Below are 16,795 nucleotides of genomic sequence, written 5' to 3'. Positions count from 1 at the left end.
AGGAAGGAAGGAGGAAATTGTGAGCAGACATTCAAGAGGGCCACCCAAGGCTACACCATCTACCTCATTTCACAGGATTCTCTATCCAAGAGAGATATGGATAGAGCCATGTTTCCAAACGTGGCTCAGGCCCATTCAGCTTGTGGTTTTCGCTCTCTCTGTCCCTCCGCAGGGAGTGCCTGCCTCCCATGCATCAAGGCCTACTTCCAATGCAGCCCTCGTGGGCCCCTCCTTTAGACAGAGGCAGTCTTCCCCCACTTAGAACAACCACAGCACTTTGATTTTGTGCTTTGGAATTACTCAGACTCAAACAATCATTAGGGAATTCTATATCTTGCCTCTCCGTCTAGATTGAGGGTACCTGTTAATTCAACTTTTCATTCTCCCCTCCTAGAGTACTACAGGTACAGAAATCATTTGCTCAATTAAATGGTGGCAGCCCAGTTCCCATGAGGAAGGTCTGGGTGACTCTGGTAATTGTGATGGAGCGGTTAACCTCTAGACACTGGGGCAGGACCATCTGTGTTCAAATAGCCTACCTCTTACTAATTGTGTGATCTCAGGCAAGTGACTTAACTCCATTCCTGCAATCAAGATCATTGAGTGTTGTGAGAATTAATGGGTTAACACAGTCAAAGCCCTCAGAGCTGTGCCTGGTACCCCCTAAGCATTCAAGAAATGTCAGCTATTATTATTACAGCTATTATTAGGAGCCAGCCGGGTATGCTTATAAACAATTTCCCACACCCAGCAAAGCTGGAGCAGACACATAAACTGGCTTAACCCACAGCCACACTTGGAAATGGGGGAGGGTAGGGAGCTGTAACTCTATTTTAGAGATGAGCAGAGGCTCAGAGAAGTCAGAAGCATTCATTCATTTAACAGGCATTTATGGTGCGATTTCCACATGTCAGGCACTGCCTCTCCTCCCACTTCAAATTCAGTGAATCCTCAGAGTGGGGCTGGAGGCTAGGGACAGAGGACTATGTATTTTAAACAAGCAACCCCTGATGATTCTCAGCTTAGGCAAGTTGGAAAGATGATTGGATTGTAAGGTACTAAGGCAAGCATCTTGTCATGTTCCAAGTTTGGACCTGGGTTTTAGGGGGATATCATTTTTTGGTGGCAGATTAGTTTAGCAGTTAACAGCACAGACCCTGTAGCCTGGTTAATTGGGTATACATCTCAGTTTGCCACTGGCTGCATGACCATAGGCATACCTAACCTGTGAATGCCTCATCTGTAAAATGAGGCTAGTAATAGTACCTACCTCAGAGTTGTGAGAATTACATTAGTTTTTTATGCGAAGTGCTTGGAAGGCTGTCTGCCACATAGTAACTATTATAAAGCATGAGCTATTATTATTAATGTACACAGTGTAGACAAGCATCAGACAGAAGGCCGGGGGTGGTAGATTTGATGCTTCTTACCCCACGATTGGCTCTGCCTGTAGCGTTGGCAGTGTCTGTCTCTTCAGGGAGGCTCGCCACCTGCTCCTTTCCGCTGGAAGAGCTTTCCTGAGTTGGGGAATTCCCTCCCATGGCGCCCGACAGCAGCTCCTAGCATTCTGATGCCATGTGCTCTGCCCACAGCAGCATAGTGAGAATTAGATCACATCTCGGGCCAAGGCTGGACTGGGAGGACAGGCAGGTGTAGGGGTTGGAAGTGTCCACTTACGAAGGCTGCAAATGGGAGGAGTGCAGACCCTGGGGAGGCTCCTCTCCACACCCTAGGCCAGCTTTGGCTGAGGGTGGTGCCGCAGACAGAGGAAGGGCGGATGCCCACGGAGGACAGGCAGGATGCCAGGGTGTCTGCCAGCCCTCCAGGACACTTATTTTGACCTGCTGCCCTCGGGCAGGGAGCAAGCAAGTGTATTTTGTTTTGGCATTAACTCAGCAGGCTGTGGGAAAACAGGCAGGCAGGCATCCTGAACAGGGCCTGCTCCCTTCACAGGCCAGCCCATGGTGGTGACAGAACTGCCACCTCTGCATCCTGCTGTCCCTCTCCCACAACTCTCCTCTCTCTCCCCTGATCCCTGCCTGGCCCTCCTTACCCAGCTCAGCCTGAAGGGTCCTTTCCCTGAAAGGGGCTCACAGACTTGGTAGCATCCCATACCTCCCAGGCTAGGCTCTGGAGAAACTCCCTGGTGGAACCCCTGGTGTTACAGATGAGAAAACCCGGGCTAAGGGAGAGGCAGGGACTTTCCAGGTCCTCACAATGAGTAAGGAGCAGAACTAAGATTCTAGTGGGGCTCAATCTCCCCCATGGAAATTCCTCTTTTTGTGGTTTATTTTTTAACTTACAAATAAAGCCATAACAAAATGACGGGAAACTGAAGGAAAACTCAACAAAGGAAACACACTTGTGGGCCAGCACAGTTGCAGGCACTTTACATAAACATTCCCATTTGATTCCCACTGCAACCCTGCAAAGAGCCATTATCTCTCCTTTATAGACAAGGAAACCTGGCTGAAAAGAGGTTTCAAGACTTGATCAAAAACTCTAAGCTTGGCAGAGCAGAAATAGACATCTAACCCAGGTTTGCTTGACCTCAGACCCCTGTAACCTCATCCCTCCACCAAAAGTATTTTACTCATTGGTGCCTAATCACAGTGCAGCTCATGGCGGAAGGTGCTGATCAGCGTTCAATACAGGTGGTCACTCAACCTTCCCTGATGTGTCCCAGGATCAGCAGTTACTTGTTTATGTGGCTCCTCAGCCCTTGCAGACCATTTACCTGTTATTTCATTTAACCTGCACAGCCCTCCAAAAGGAAGACAGGATGGAATTTATTATTCCTATTTTATAGATGTAGAAACCAAGGTTGAGAGGACGGTGATGTGCTAGAGGTCACACTCAGTGAGTACCTGGCAGAGATAGAAATAGCACCGTGGTTTCCTGCCTTGTAATGTTAATACCATGTGCCTATCAGCTCCTACCATAGCCCTGGGACTGACTGCTCATTTACCGTACACCCCCACCCCCGCCACCCAAAGTTGTAATATTCCCTGGTAGGGGCAACACCTGACAAGATAATTCCTGGTCCCAGTGCCTGCTTCTTAGGGACTTGCCTCTGGCCTTAGATCTCTGCTACCACCTGGTAGGATCTGGGTCCCTATGACCCTCCTGGCCCTGCATGTTTCACTGCTGTGACCTTGGTCTCTGTATTGAGATTGGGAGCTCCTGGTGGGCAGCTCCTCACCTCAGAGACCTGCTTATGACTAAGCCCAGGATAAGGGCTTGTTGAGTGATACTATGGAATTCAAGGCCTAGTGCCTTGAACAAACTCACTATGTCTCTTAAGGAGAGCCCCTGCTCTCTTCTGGTGGCCACCAATCTTGAAGTCTCATTTACCTGTGCTGGGATTCTGTCCTGAGAGCTGATAGTGGAAGAGACTGGCACACTCTCACATCAGGCTGGCAGGAGGCTGGTGTTGAGGGAATTAGTTCAGGGAGCAAAGGCATGGGTAGGGAAAGGTGACTAGGGGTAGGAAGGAGATGAATGGGGATGGGGTCCATAGACCACACTGTCTGCCGCAGCATCCCCAGCTGGACTTGGTGGGGCCCAGGCAGGGAATAGCTGGCATCCAGACATGCTAACAAGTATTCCTGAGCAGTCTGTGTCAATGCAGGTGGGGGATAATGACACAGAAGAAGACAGAGTAGAGAGAGCTGATGGACCCCAACTGCAGGAACGGTCAGGGATGCTTTGGTGCAGTGCGGGCAGGGGGACTGGCAGCTACTTTCTCTGAAGAGAGCCTTTGACGGAGTCAAACTGTCCTAGGTGCGTGCTCTGGACGGGGAGTAGTGTGATACTCATGTTCTGGCCATGCTAAAGGGCCGCTGTATACTTTGTCTCCCTGCCAGTTTTCCCAGGAGCCCTGGAATATCAGAACAGCTGATCTTCTGATACCCATTCATATACCTGCTCCAGGCCAGTTTTTGATCCTAGCTCTGACTTAACCTTAGAATCATATTCCTAATGAAATGGGAGACTGCACTGCAGCATGCTGGAGGGAGAGCACAGCTTCAGAGCCAGGGGCCAGCCCTCCCTTTCCTTCACTAGCTGTGTGACCTTGGGTAGGTCATTTCACTTCTGAGCTGCAGCCTGTGCAATGGGGTTATATGTATTACGAGGAGTTGTTGTGAATGTTGGAAACAATGTAAATAACACGCCTATTTTAATGTCTGGAACATGGAAGAGGCAAAATAAATGGCAGCTGTTATTAATTTCTTTTCAGAGTGAGATCCCATCTGTGGTCTCCTTGATGGAAGGGAGCCAGAACCTGTTTGCACAGCCCCAGGGACAGGGAGCTCACTCCTTCCAGGGGTAGCTCTGCCTGGAAAAGTTCCTTCCTGAGATGCAGCTAAGACCTGTCCCAATTTTGTCTCTGGGGCCATAGTTCCTGCTGCTCTGCACCATTTCCCCAAAGAATCTCAAGCAATGCTACTGGCAACACAGCGCTTGCCTGTATTGCAGGAGCAAGGCTCTGGAAGTCCCCAACCCTGTTCAAAATGGTACATTTCAAGTCAGGCTTACATAAGTCACAGAAATCCCTTCCCTGGTCCCCTAGAGTCTGGAACATAATGGATTGTATCCTCCTGGGTCTGCTTATTTTCCTGCGTTAGGAACTCTCCCAATTCCTCTTTGAACATTCTTCATACAGGAACATTCCTCATCGGACAACTGGGTTATGGTCTGAAGTCTATCATGTCAGGGCAAGTCACTTATCCCCACTGAGCCTCCAGTTCTCCATCAGTAAAAATGAAGAAACTAATACTATCTCATGGGTAAAGATTAGCTTGGAAAAGTAATATGAAAGTTTAGGGTTTGGAAGAGACACTTGGTAAGTATTAAAACAATTTTTTTAAATCACAGTTTTGAAATAGGAGTTAGTAGGTAAGTCCATCTGGTATTGCCCTTAGCTCTTTATAACACTTCCAAAGGAAATCATTCCAGAAAGTCAGTGCCACTCCTGGCTTCAGAACGGTGGCAAATCAGGTAGAGGATGCCCTCCTATATGCATAAACGAAATCCCCAGGGTCTGACTTCTTCTGTGAAGAGCCTCCTAAGTTCTAGGCTCACTCACTTATCTTATTCTGCAGGCCAGCACCAAGGCCCAGAGAAGACCCACTAGATCCATGGTAGAGGCTGGATCCCATGTCTCCCAACATCCAGCACCATTATACCCCAGTGCTCACTTCCTAAGAAGAGAGGTGAAGGGAGGATAATCTCTGGGCCAGACCAGTTGCACCCAAGACTAGGATTCAGCAAATCTTTGTTAAGCACTTGTTATGTGCATGACGCTGCATCCGGGCCAAGTACTGTGTTACTCCTCTTCCACTAGCCCAGTGTCGTTCAAGGAATGGTTGGTCTGGAACTCAGTCTTGGCGAAGGCTGATTCTATCTTGCTCATCTCTAGAACCCCAGTGCCTGGCACAGGCTTGGAACAAAGCAGGACTTTAGCAAGTATTTTTTGAATGAATGATGAATCAATAAGTACTTATTTTATTTTTTATTTTTTTTTGAGACGGAGTCTCGCTCTGTCCCCCAGGCTGGAGTGCAGTGGTGCCATCTCCGCTCACTGCAAGCTCCACCTCCCGGGTTCACGCTATTCTCCTGCCTCAGCCTCCTGAGTAGCTGGGACTACAGGCACCCGCCATCACGTCTGGCTAATTTTTTGTATTTTTAGTAGAGACGGGGTTTCACCGTGTTAGCCAGGATGGCCTCGATCTCTTGACCTTGTGATCTGGCCGCCTCGGCCTCCCAAAGTGCTGGGATTACAGGCGTGAGCCACCGCGCCCGGCCTCAATAAGCACTTATTAAGCACTACATGCCAGGCCCTGTGGTAGGAGAAATTCTATTTAATACAGCAAGCCTATGAGGCTAGCATTATACCTCCATTTTACAAGTGAGGAAACAAGGCTGAAATAAGTGAATTGACTAGCTCAACGCTTCACAATAAATTGGTGGTGGAGCTGAGACTGGAGCCCAGCCTACGCTACCTATGGCCTGGGCTCTAGCTGCCACCCCGCAGCTGTCAGGGCCCTGGGCCTCCATCCACCTGTCCCCTTGCCCCAGGCCTTCCCTGATTTGATTAAGGATTCTGGTGAAGGGCTAACTTTTGAAGCCAGAAATAGCAAGACTAGTCTCCTAGTTCATACACAGCTCTAGATTAATCTTATTCAAAACACAGCTCTGTCACTTTTCTGTACAAGAATCTAGTCTAACTCAATGTAAACAACCTGGGTTGAAGTTCCACCTTTTCAATTTCTGGCCATGTGGTCATCTGGGAAGTTACTCGTCTATCCAGGCCTCATGCACCTTCCTCTTAGGCCTGACTGCACTTCTGAGAACAGCTGTCTGGGATCTCAACTTCTGAAAAAACGGTGGAGTAATCCTGCTCAGCCTCCACACAGCCCCGTGACTCAAAAAAAAAAAAAAAACCTCCCTGGGCATGGGGAAGAGGTATTCCTCTTCTGAGGACCCCAAGGGAGGCCGATAAACCCCCCCGTAGATGGTCTGAACAGAGCAGGAAGGTTCATGTGTGGTGGTGGGGTGCACTGCTTAGATAAGCACCCTCACTGGCAGATAAGGAAGCCGAGCTCACCTAGCCTGTTAAGGAGCAGGCAAAGTGGACTGGCACCCAGAGATCCTGACTCTCAGACAAGGGCTTCCTCTATGGCCTCTCCTGCCTCTTCTACTTTTCCTCGTGCTTATTATCCTGCACCTGTTTGTTTTTTAAAATAACCCATAGAACACTTCCTGACGCAGATTCTAGTCCTGCTGTGTAACCTTTAGAAAGGCTTCCCTCTATGGGCACTTGCCTCCCCGTCTGTGAAACGGGGGCCTCGGCCTTAACGTTCTCTTGGCTCCCTCTCAGCAGAGTCAGTGATGTTTGACTTGAATGCCCTGCAGTAGAGTGCCGCCGTTTCCTTTGCAGAGCAACTGCCTTTCCGCCCTACAATCGCAATGGCCTGGCACCTGCGGCCAGCCGCAAAGCGACTTGTCCTTGCTCGCCTCTCTCGCGCACATCTAGCTGGTAGGGAGAGTAGGGTGTTGAGGGACTGAGAGGAAGAAAACGCCGGAATTCTCGTATCCCACAGGCATGCTGCGCCCCCCTCCCCACTGCAAACGTTTCCCTGCGAGCGTCGTCCCCCGCGCCCCCGACACACACACACACACACACACACACACACACACACACACACACACACACACACACACACACACACGCAAAGGCAGGCAGGAGGCGGGGGCGCCCTGTGCGCGTGCGTCGGCGCGGAGCCCTCTCCCGCCCACGTGCGCGCCCCCGAGCGGAGACGCGCGCGCCGGGGCGAGCTGGCGGGAAAGCGCGCGGGAAGCCCCCGGCTGGCTCCCAGCGTGGGGGAGGGAGGGCAGGAGGCGTCTGGAACGTGCCACTCTCGGAGAGAAAGGGGGGATTTTCGCGTGGCGCTGGCGTTTCTACACCTCCCACCCACCGACCAATCCGTTAGCTTCCCCCTTCCCCTGCCGCGGTACGAAGCCCCGTGCCGTGGCCTCGCTCCCTCCTGGCAGCCCGGACCGGCCCCTCGAACGCCGCTCTGGACAGAGCGGTTCCCTCAGCATCCGGAGCGGGGCGCTGCGCCGCGCGGCGAGGCCGGAAATTCCCGCGGCCTGAGTGGTGGAGCCCTAGCGGGGAGAGCGGCGCCACCTTCCTCCTCCCGGGCGGGCGGGGGCGTTAGGCCCAGCGAGGGCCGGGCCGCCTGAGTGGGTGGGGTGGGGGCCGCTGCGTCCGCCGGGAGCGGCGGCGCAGGCGGCCGACCGGGAGCGCGGACAACGCGGCTGCGGCTAACCCGCCGCCCGGCCGGCTGAGACCCTCGCGCCCCTGCTCCTGGGGCCCCCGCCCCCTCGCCGTCTCCGCCTCCTTCCTCACACACCCCCAGGCCGCCCGGGCCGCCCGGGCCCCAAGCCTTCCCGGTGCTCCTCCCTCTTCTCCTCACACTCGCTCTCTGGCTGGGGTCCGCCTGCCGCCCGCTGGCCTGCTCCCTCCGGGGCAAGTCCTGCTTCTTAAGCGCTCCTTTCACACACGCGCGCGCTCGCTGGGCCGTCCCCTCCTCTCCGGCCCTCCTCCTCCTCCTGGTCCTTGCTAACGCTGCCGTCGGGGAGGATTGATGTCCCTTCAGCATCATGCAGCCGCCGCCGAGGAAGGTAAGGGCGCAGCTGGGGGGCTTTGGGGTTCGGAGAGATGCGTACGGGGAACGCGGCTGGGGCGACCGCTGCGCCCCCTCCCCCTCCCGCAAGGGGCCGTGACTGCCCTCGTCTTGGGCTTGTCACCGACTTGCCGCCGGCTCCAGGTGGGGGGCGCGCGTGTGAGTTGCCTTTCCGACAGAGGGGCCGCCGGGGCTCGTCCGTCCTCTACGCAGGAGACCCCCAGACATTTCACAAGAGTTTCGGGTGTGCATTTGTGTGCGCGCGCATGGCAATGCTGCCCGCTGCAAAGTGCATTCTCGGGGCTGCACCGAGGGGGAGGCGGGGACGCCCCTGCAGCTTTGCAGAGCCTTGTGCGTGTGTGATTGTTTAGTCTGCACCAGCTTTGAGCCCTCCAGCCGCTTGTCGCCAGCCCCGCCCGTTTGCAAATTTGCGGGGGATTTGTTTCTAGCCTAGCCTTAGGGTTTGGCCTGCTTTTCCCACGGGGCGGCCGAAAAGAAGTTGGAATAGTCACCGCCTCCCCACCCCAAGGGAAAACAAATTAAGGATTGACGGGTCCTGCCTCGTCCCCGGCTGAGGGGCGAGGAGGCTGTCGTGCTGTCTTCAGAAAAGCGAGGACCGGGCCCGGGAGGTGCGTGGGGTGTGCACTGCGATCCGGGGTTGGATGACCAGGGTGGGAGTGACGAATGCACCCGGCTTGTCATCAGCCTCCCCGCTGCGCCCTTCCCCAGCTTTCCCAGGGGCCGAGGCTGTGTCCTTGTCTTTTTAATCCTACAGATGGATACTGAATGTCTACTCTGGGCACTGGGTGGATGAGGCCGTTCTGTCCTCCCCTCGTGGGCAAACATTTGCCTAACGCCTAATTCACCCGTGTCTGCTGCCGCTGCTTTCTCTCTTTCCTAATCCGGGTTTCTCCATTTAAGTGAGTCCTTTTCTTTCGAACATGTACCCCCACCCCTCCGGGTGGTCCCACTGCTGAGGCCGAGATTCCAGACTGACCGTAACTTCGAACCCTGGGGCCCCGGCCTGGCGGGCGAGGCTCTCTGGCCAGCAGGCATTTGCTGTTCTCGCTGTTTGAAGTGGAGCCTCCACGGGGATCGGCTTCCCGGGGTAGTTTAAAAGCACTGCATATGCTGGAAGGTCACTTTTGCTTTCTCCTTTGTGAGAAAGAGATTGTGATTTGATGCGCTGTCAGCAAGTCGAGGGCATCATTCTGAGACAGTGTGCTTTTTCGCAGCCATTATGGAGTAATTTATGTAGTCGATTCAGGCATATTATCATGATTGTGTAAATATTGGTCATTGGGTATCAGGCACTCTTAGGCTCCCAGCCCCCATCCACACTCTGCTCACCTCTCCTGGTGGTTAATGTCTTTGAATCTTTTTTAGAAATAGAAGACAGGCTCTTTTAAAACTGTAGGAAGACCTAGACATGGATTGAGCTTGTGCATGAAATGGAATGACTGGCAGTTTATTTTGCACGTCTTTAGTTTGTAATATTTATAGTCGTGCATTTTCATTCAACCTCTGTTCAGGCTATTTGGCTTTAATTTTTCATTAAATAAGTATCTTCAATAAATAAAACTAGATGGCGAATATTGGATTTATGGCCTTCAGGGGAGAGGCGAGCAAGAGACATATTCTGACAGATGTATTTTCCTTAAGCAATTTTTTTGGGTTAAATTTGTAAAAAGACCTTCATAAATATATGGTATATTTTAGGTGAAAGTTACACAAGAACTGAAAAACATTCAAGTTGAGCAGATGACAAAACTTCAAGCCAAACATCAAGCAGAATGTGATTTGCTTGAAGATATGAGGTAAGGCTATAGTAAATAGTTCAAGGACTTCTGTTTGTCTGTTTCAAAGAACCTTTGAGTTACCAAGCCCCAGGAACTGATGATGGAATTTCCTTTTGGATTTCCTGCTTTAAGGCTGTTAGAACTTTGACTCAGCTGGAAATTAGAACTGGAACTAACACAATACAAACTTTTTCCTTCAGTGGGGGACCTATAATGCACACATAGTATTCAGAAAAAACAAGGACCTTAAAAGTCTTACTAGTCAAATTATAATAATTAAAGATTCTTGTTTAAATAATCTTTCCACGGAATTGTAACAATCATTTTATTGACCTTAACAGTTTTACACAGTTAGATTTTTAAACCAACACTTGTGGTTAATGGTTAATATCTGGGGGTGAGCCAGTCAACCCCAGGTGGTTATATGCTCTCACTGGGTTAGAACATGACAAATACAACTTTGTCTTTGAGTGCCAAATTTAGTGAGAAGTGTGTTTATCATATTTTATTTTATTATTGAGGTTACTCATATTCATAATCAAGTTAACTTTGAATAGCTAAGACATCTTGCTAATGTTGTGAAAATCAGTATCTTTCTTACTAGAGGGATGGATGACTTATTTTAATGAAAGAAATACCACTTATTTAACAATCTTGTAATACAGACTGACAGTTCAACAAAGATTTTCGTCAAGAATGGAAGATGATTTGCATGGTGAAGCAAGAGTGGCTGCAATTCTTATTTCCCTTTTATAATACATTTATCAAATTGGAATTGGGTCTGTAAGCCTCATCAGTTACCTAGTTTTCTGGTGGTACACTAACTTCGTGTTGGTTTCGTGAAAAATATTAACTCTGGTGTTAATGATAAAATTATGTGTTTGGATTGCTGTTTATAGCCCAAAGATTTTAGTTTCAAGAATTTCCTTTTTTCCTCTCCTATATTTAGGCACTATAAACATTTCTGCTGTATACCTGTTTTCAGGATTTCTGACTAAGGCATATAAATCTATTCTCATCCAACCTGGATATATCAAGATTGTTGTTTTCTGACTGAAAATTACAATTTTAATTCTGTATTTGTCTTCCTTCCCTTATCATAACCATAAGAAAATATTTAGACTTAAAAATTCCTATGCGAGGCCGTGCGCGGTCACTGACACCTGTAATCCCAGCACTTTGGCAGGCTGAGGCAGGCAGATCACCTGAGGTCAGGAGTTCGAGACCAGCCTGGCCAACATGATGAAACCCTGTCTCTACTAAAAATACAAAAATTAACCAGGCATGGTGGCGTGCGCCTGTAGTCCTAGCTACTCAGGAGGCTGAGGCAGAGAATTGCTTGAACCTAGTAGGCGGAGGTTGCAGTGAGCCAAGATGGCACCACTGCTCTCCAGCCTGGGCAACAGAGTGAGACCCTGTCTCAAAAAAAAAAAAAAAAAATTCCTGTGCAAGATATCTGAAACTCTTGACATGGTTAAAAATGTAAGGTTTTTTAACTTATTAAGCAAACTAAGAAATATCTAGATGAAGAAAGTAATACATTTTCAGAAGCAGTTCAGGAAGGCAGAATTAGTGTGTAAGTGAAGATCCCGTGTGGGGTATGGGTGGTCAGTAGTTGTAATAATTTCTGTTGGTTGTGTCTTCTAAAGACTTCTTGATTGCGTTTTGTCTCCATTTTTCCCCTGTTGTCTGTAGCTTGGTGCAGGAGCTTATGGTCAAGAATATGGGCACTGCAGTCAGACAGTCCTGAGTTTGTGTCCTGATATCTGTGCTGACTTGTGGAAAATGAATTAATCTTTATAAACTTAATTTTTCTTATTTGTAAAATGGGGCAATAATGGCCTCTGTTGCCCAAGGTTGTATTGATCAAATGACAATACATGTGAGATGTGGCACACGTCTAAGCTAAGTTGATATAGTCTGTTGCTCCTGTTGCTGTTGCTTAGTTTGTATTATTGCTGATCCATCACATTTTGCTTGCAATATACTAGTATCCTAATTATTGCGGTAGTGTCCTTATATCTTCCATCTCCCATCTCTTCTTTTAAATATGTCTTCCACATTACCACCAGTTAGCTTTCTAAAAACATTATTATAGATCACTCCTCTGTGGCCTTCTGGATAAAGGCCAAACACTTTGTCATAGTATATATGGTTCTCTGCAACCCAGCTGCAAGCTTCCTTTCCTGGCTTAGTTACTACCATTTCATGCCCATGCATCCTTCCTCTTTCTTCCCCCTGCTCTGGTCACTCGGGACGTCAGGTTGTCTAACTGTGCACTCTACATTCATGCCCCTGTGTATGCTGTTGTCTTTGCCTGTTGGTACCCTTCCTCCCACTTTTTCACCTGACAAATTCTTGATTACCAATAACTGCAAGTTCTTTGTTCTCTGTGATCTCAAAGGATTTTGATTTTGCACATGGTTCTGGCATCCTCCCTCAGATGAAGTCTTTGAAGTTATGGGCTATTATTCATTTTTGTATCTTTATACCCTTGTTGTCGAATGTAACTGGCTATATTTAAATGTATCTTATTTTTTCTTGGGTGAGATACTGTATACACTCTGTAGGGCAGCTATAGGGGCCTCTGTTGAGCTTGTGTTATATACTTTGGTTCACATGATCACTTTAATTACACTATCTTGTTTGTTGTAGAGTATATAATATGTAAAGACAGAGATTGTTGGTGCTCCAAGGATTAACAGGTTTTTTTTAAAGGAGTTAGTGTGTTCTTCTATCTATATTAACTTAATGGAATGAATCCTTTCATTCCCATAGAGTTGTAAATAGGATACCGTATTACCTACTAAAACAAGAGTTTAGGTTTCTGATTTGCTTTTTTTTTTCAAAGACAATATTGAAAAAGTTGAAACTTGCCTCCTCTTGGTATTCATGATAACTTCAGTTGCCTGAGGAAGGAGGTGATCTGGCTTCTCTTGTCTGCCCTAGTAAGTGGAATGATTTTTTAAAAATTCACTGGAAATCTCTGAACTTGGATGTTTTTTTGTTTGTTTTTGAGACAAAGTCTCGCTCTGTTGGCTAGGCTGGAGTGCAGTGGTGCAATCTCAGCTTACTGCAACCTCCGCCTCCTGGGTATAAGCAGTTCACCTGCCTCAGCCTCCCTAGTAGCTGCCACCACACCTGCCACCACGCCCGGCTAATTTTTTTGTATTGTTAGTAGAGACTGGGTTTCACCATGTTGGCCAGGCTGCTTTTGAACTCCTGACCTCAAGTGATCCACCCGCCTCGGCCTCCCAAAGTGCTAGGATTACAGGCGTGAGCCACTGCGCCCGGCCCGAACTTGGGTTTTTATATGAATTAAGTTGTAAAGGATCTTACTTGCTTTTCCTCTTTTGAGACTAGTGCTCCTTCTCACCAGTGCCCCCTGCCAACTTTATGCTCAATTTAAGTTAGTATGAATTCACTTAGAAAAGTACAAATAGCTTTTTATTCTTAAAGAAATTAGTAGTAGATAATTTTTTTTATTATTATTAAATTTGAGGCAGTCTCACTCTGTTGCCCAGGCTGGAATGCAGTGGTGTCATCTCTGCTTACTGCAACCTCTCCTCTCGGGCTCAAGCGATCCTCCCATCTCATCCTCCAGGGTAGCTGAGACTCCAGGTGCGCGGCTAATTTTTGTGTTTTTTGTAGACATGGGGTCTTACCATGTTACTCAGGCTGGTCTTGAACTTTGGGTTCAAGCAATCCTACCGTCAGGCCACTGTGCCCAGCTTGAGAAAATGTCAAAAGTTTTTATAACATTGAAAAAAGTTAAAAAAAATCTACAACACATTAGACTGTAAATAGAATTTTATGCTAAATTTTGTCTAGTTCTTCCCCATTACGTCCCTTCTTTTTTCTTTCTTTCTTTTTTTTTTTTCTTAAGAGACGAGTCTTGCTCTGTTGCCCAGGCTGGAATGCAGTGGTGTGATCTTAGCTCACTGTGTCCTTGTCCTCCTGGGTTCAGGTGATCCTTCTGCCTCAGCCTCCCAAGTACCTAGGACTATAGGCACGTGCCACCATGCCTGGTTTATTTTAAAGATTTTGTAGAGACAGGGTTTGTTTGTTGCCCAGGCTCGTCTTGAACTCCTGGGCTCAAGTGATTCTCCCACTCAGCCTCCCAAAGTGCTGGGATTACAGAAATGAGCCACTACTGCTGCAACGCACCCCTTAATCCCCAGTTCTTATCTTTTGGAATTTCGAGGAGAGGAGACCAATTATGATACAGTTTTTCTTCTTTGTTCTCCTCCCCTTTTTCAGTTCATTTGTTCTGCGAATGGCATTTGGAAGCTAGTATTTGGGAGTGAAGTTTGAGATGAAAAGACAACTAATTTGTTGTTAATCAGGGACATTCCATGCTTTGTGGAGGTTTTATACTGATGTGTTTCCTGTTGACTTTTGCTATCAGCAGTAGACAAGTAGAGTCTACTTTCTTTTTAGTTTATTATTATATTTTTTTCTCTTTGCTTTTTAAGACCACTTACAATAAGTTTCTACATACTAGAGTCTGTGTACTTTTCTTCTTAGGATTGTTTATCCTGTGCTATGTTGAGTAGAGTTAGTTAAGAAAAATTTTTTGCAGTGACCCAGAATATAAAGAACTACCTTCTTAGAGGACAGTTTAAGGAGGTCTATAATGTGGAAAAATTATTGAATTTTAGTCAGGTGGATATTATCATGTTTGTTCATTTTATAGATGAAAGTGGAAACTGAGGCACAGTGAAATGAAGTGAATTATATTGGTGAAGACTCTAAGCTATTTGTCCTGATTTCCATACTACTGTACTCTCCCCTGTATCTGTGTTTCCCAAGCTTTTAACCAAGGAACTCACCATGAGTCCAGTTGTAAAAAATATTTTGCCTATCAAAAAGTATAATATATTATCAGGAGGCTGGGTGCGGTGGCTTATGCCTGTGATCCCAGCACTTTGGGAGGCCAAGGCGGGTGGATCACTTGAGGTCAGGAGTTCGAGACCAGCCTGGCCAACATGGTGAAACCCTGTCTCTACTAAAAATACAAAAATTAGGTGTGCATGGTGGCGCACACCTATAATCCTAGCTACTCTAGCTACTTGGGAGGCTGAGGCAGGAGAATCACTTGAACCTGGGAGGTGGAGGTTGCAGTGAGCTGAGATAGTGCCACAGCACTCCAGCCTGAGTGACAGAGCTAGACTCTGTCTCAAAAAAGACCAAAAACCAAAAAACAAAACCCCCCCAGAAAACAGTATATTATCGGGGAATAATTTGTTTTCTTATTTTTTGATACATTGAGCTGTCAATCAGCTCCAAATCACTATTTTCAAACCATTAACGTGAGTTTCACCAAAGTCAAAGACATTTAAAAAACTTTATCCCAGAGAAGGCTGAATATGTGATTTCTTATAGATGTTCTGAAGAATTGAAACTGGCTCAAGAAGCACCTGTCCTGCCTTTGCAGACACCTGGTGGTCTAGAGACCTCAAGTGAGGAATTACTGTACTGTATGTTACTTTCTCTGAACTGTAGATTCCCAGGAGTCATGGGAGATTGGATTCCGAGGTCTGTTTATGGATGTTCTGAGACTTTTTTTTTTGAGACAGGGTCTCGCCCTGTCACCCAAGCTGGAGCACAGTGGTGTGATCATGGCTCACTGCAGCCTCAACCTCTCAGACTTAAGTGATCCTTCTACCTCAGCCTCCTGAGTAGCTGGGACCACAGGCATGCACCACCATGCCTGGCTAATTTTGTATTTTTTGTAGAGACAGGGTTTCACTATGTTGCCCCAGCTGGTCTCGAACTCCTGGGCTCAAGTGATCCTCCCACCTTGACCTCCCAAAGTGTTGGGGTTACAGGCATGAGCCACTGTGCATGGTGCTGAGACTTTTTTTCAGTGTCTCAGAGACTGTTGTATCTAGAAAGAGATCTTAGAGGTAATCTAATCTGGTCTAGAGTTTTTTTTTTTAAGGCTTTATTTATATACAATGTACATATCATGTAAGTTACATGATGTGACTGTATATCATATATGATTACGTATCCCATTTAAAGTGTACCATTCAACGTTTTTTTTTTACAGGATTGTACAATCGTCACACCAATTTAAAATGTTTTAGTTCCCCCTAAAAGAAACTTGGTACCCATTAGCAGTTGCTCCCCATAACCCTCTCCAGCCTTAAGCAACCACTTATCTACTTTCTGTCTCTATAGAAATGGAATCTTGCGACTGGTTTCTTTTGGCATAATGGTTACTTTTTTTTTTTTTTTTTTTGAGACGGAGTTTCTCTGTGTCACCCAGACTGGAGTGCAGTGGCGCGATGCCGGCTCGTTGTAACCTCCGCCTCCTGGGTTCATGCAATTCTGCCTCAGCCTCCTGAGTAGCTGGGATTATAGGTGCCCGCCACCGTGCCCAGCTAATTTTTCAATTTTTAGTAGAGATGGGGTTTTGCCATCTCAAAGCCTCAGTGATGTTTAGTAGAGATGGGGTTTGGCCATCTCCTGACCTCAAGTGATCCACCTGCCTTGGCCTGCCAAAGTGCTGGGATTACAGGCATGAGCCACTGCGCCCAGCCTGGTGTAATGTTTTCAAGATTCATCAGGTTGTAGTATCATTACTTCATTCCTTTTTATTGCCAAATAATACCCCATTGTATGGATATGCCACATTTTATTAATCCCTTCATCAGTTGACAGAGATATGGGTTGTTTCTACTTTTTACTATTATTAATAATGCTGCTATGAACATTTCATGTACAAGTTTTTGTATGGATATATGTTTTTCTTTTGGATATATACCTAAAAATGGAATGTCTGGGTCATATGATAAC

At 47.4% G+C, this 16,795-nt stretch overlaps 1 protein-coding gene across 10 annotated transcripts in view; it reads left to right on the top strand.

Moving 5' to 3' along the window:
* The first annotated feature begins 7,379 nt into the window (after positions 1-7,379).
* FCHSD2 (FCH and double SH3 domains 2) overlaps positions 7,380-16,795 on the top strand; it is a 303,655-nt gene continuing 294,239 nt past the window's right edge. Inside the window, exons 1-2 of one of the 10 annotated variants that reach the window (XM_034933324.3) lie at positions 7,380-8,190; positions 9,912-10,009. In XM_034933324.3, coding sequence (XP_034789215.1) covers positions 8,170-8,190; positions 9,912-10,009 — 119 coding nt within the window. In that variant the 5' untranslated portion in view covers positions 7,380-8,169. Of the gene's footprint in view, positions 8,191-8,692; positions 8,822-9,911; positions 10,010-16,795 lie in introns of those variants that run through there. The other 9 variants (XM_055093757.2, XM_034933322.3, XM_003815662.5 and 6 more) reach the window with 9 other exon arrangements.

This window comes from Pan paniscus, chromosome 9 (genome assembly GCF_029289425.2).
Source record: "Pan paniscus chromosome 9, NHGRI_mPanPan1-v2.0_pri, whole genome shotgun sequence".
Classification (NCBI taxonomy): domain Eukaryota; kingdom Metazoa; phylum Chordata; class Mammalia; order Primates; family Hominidae; genus Pan; species Pan paniscus.
This window is presented reverse-complemented; position numbering and strand designations above follow the sequence as displayed.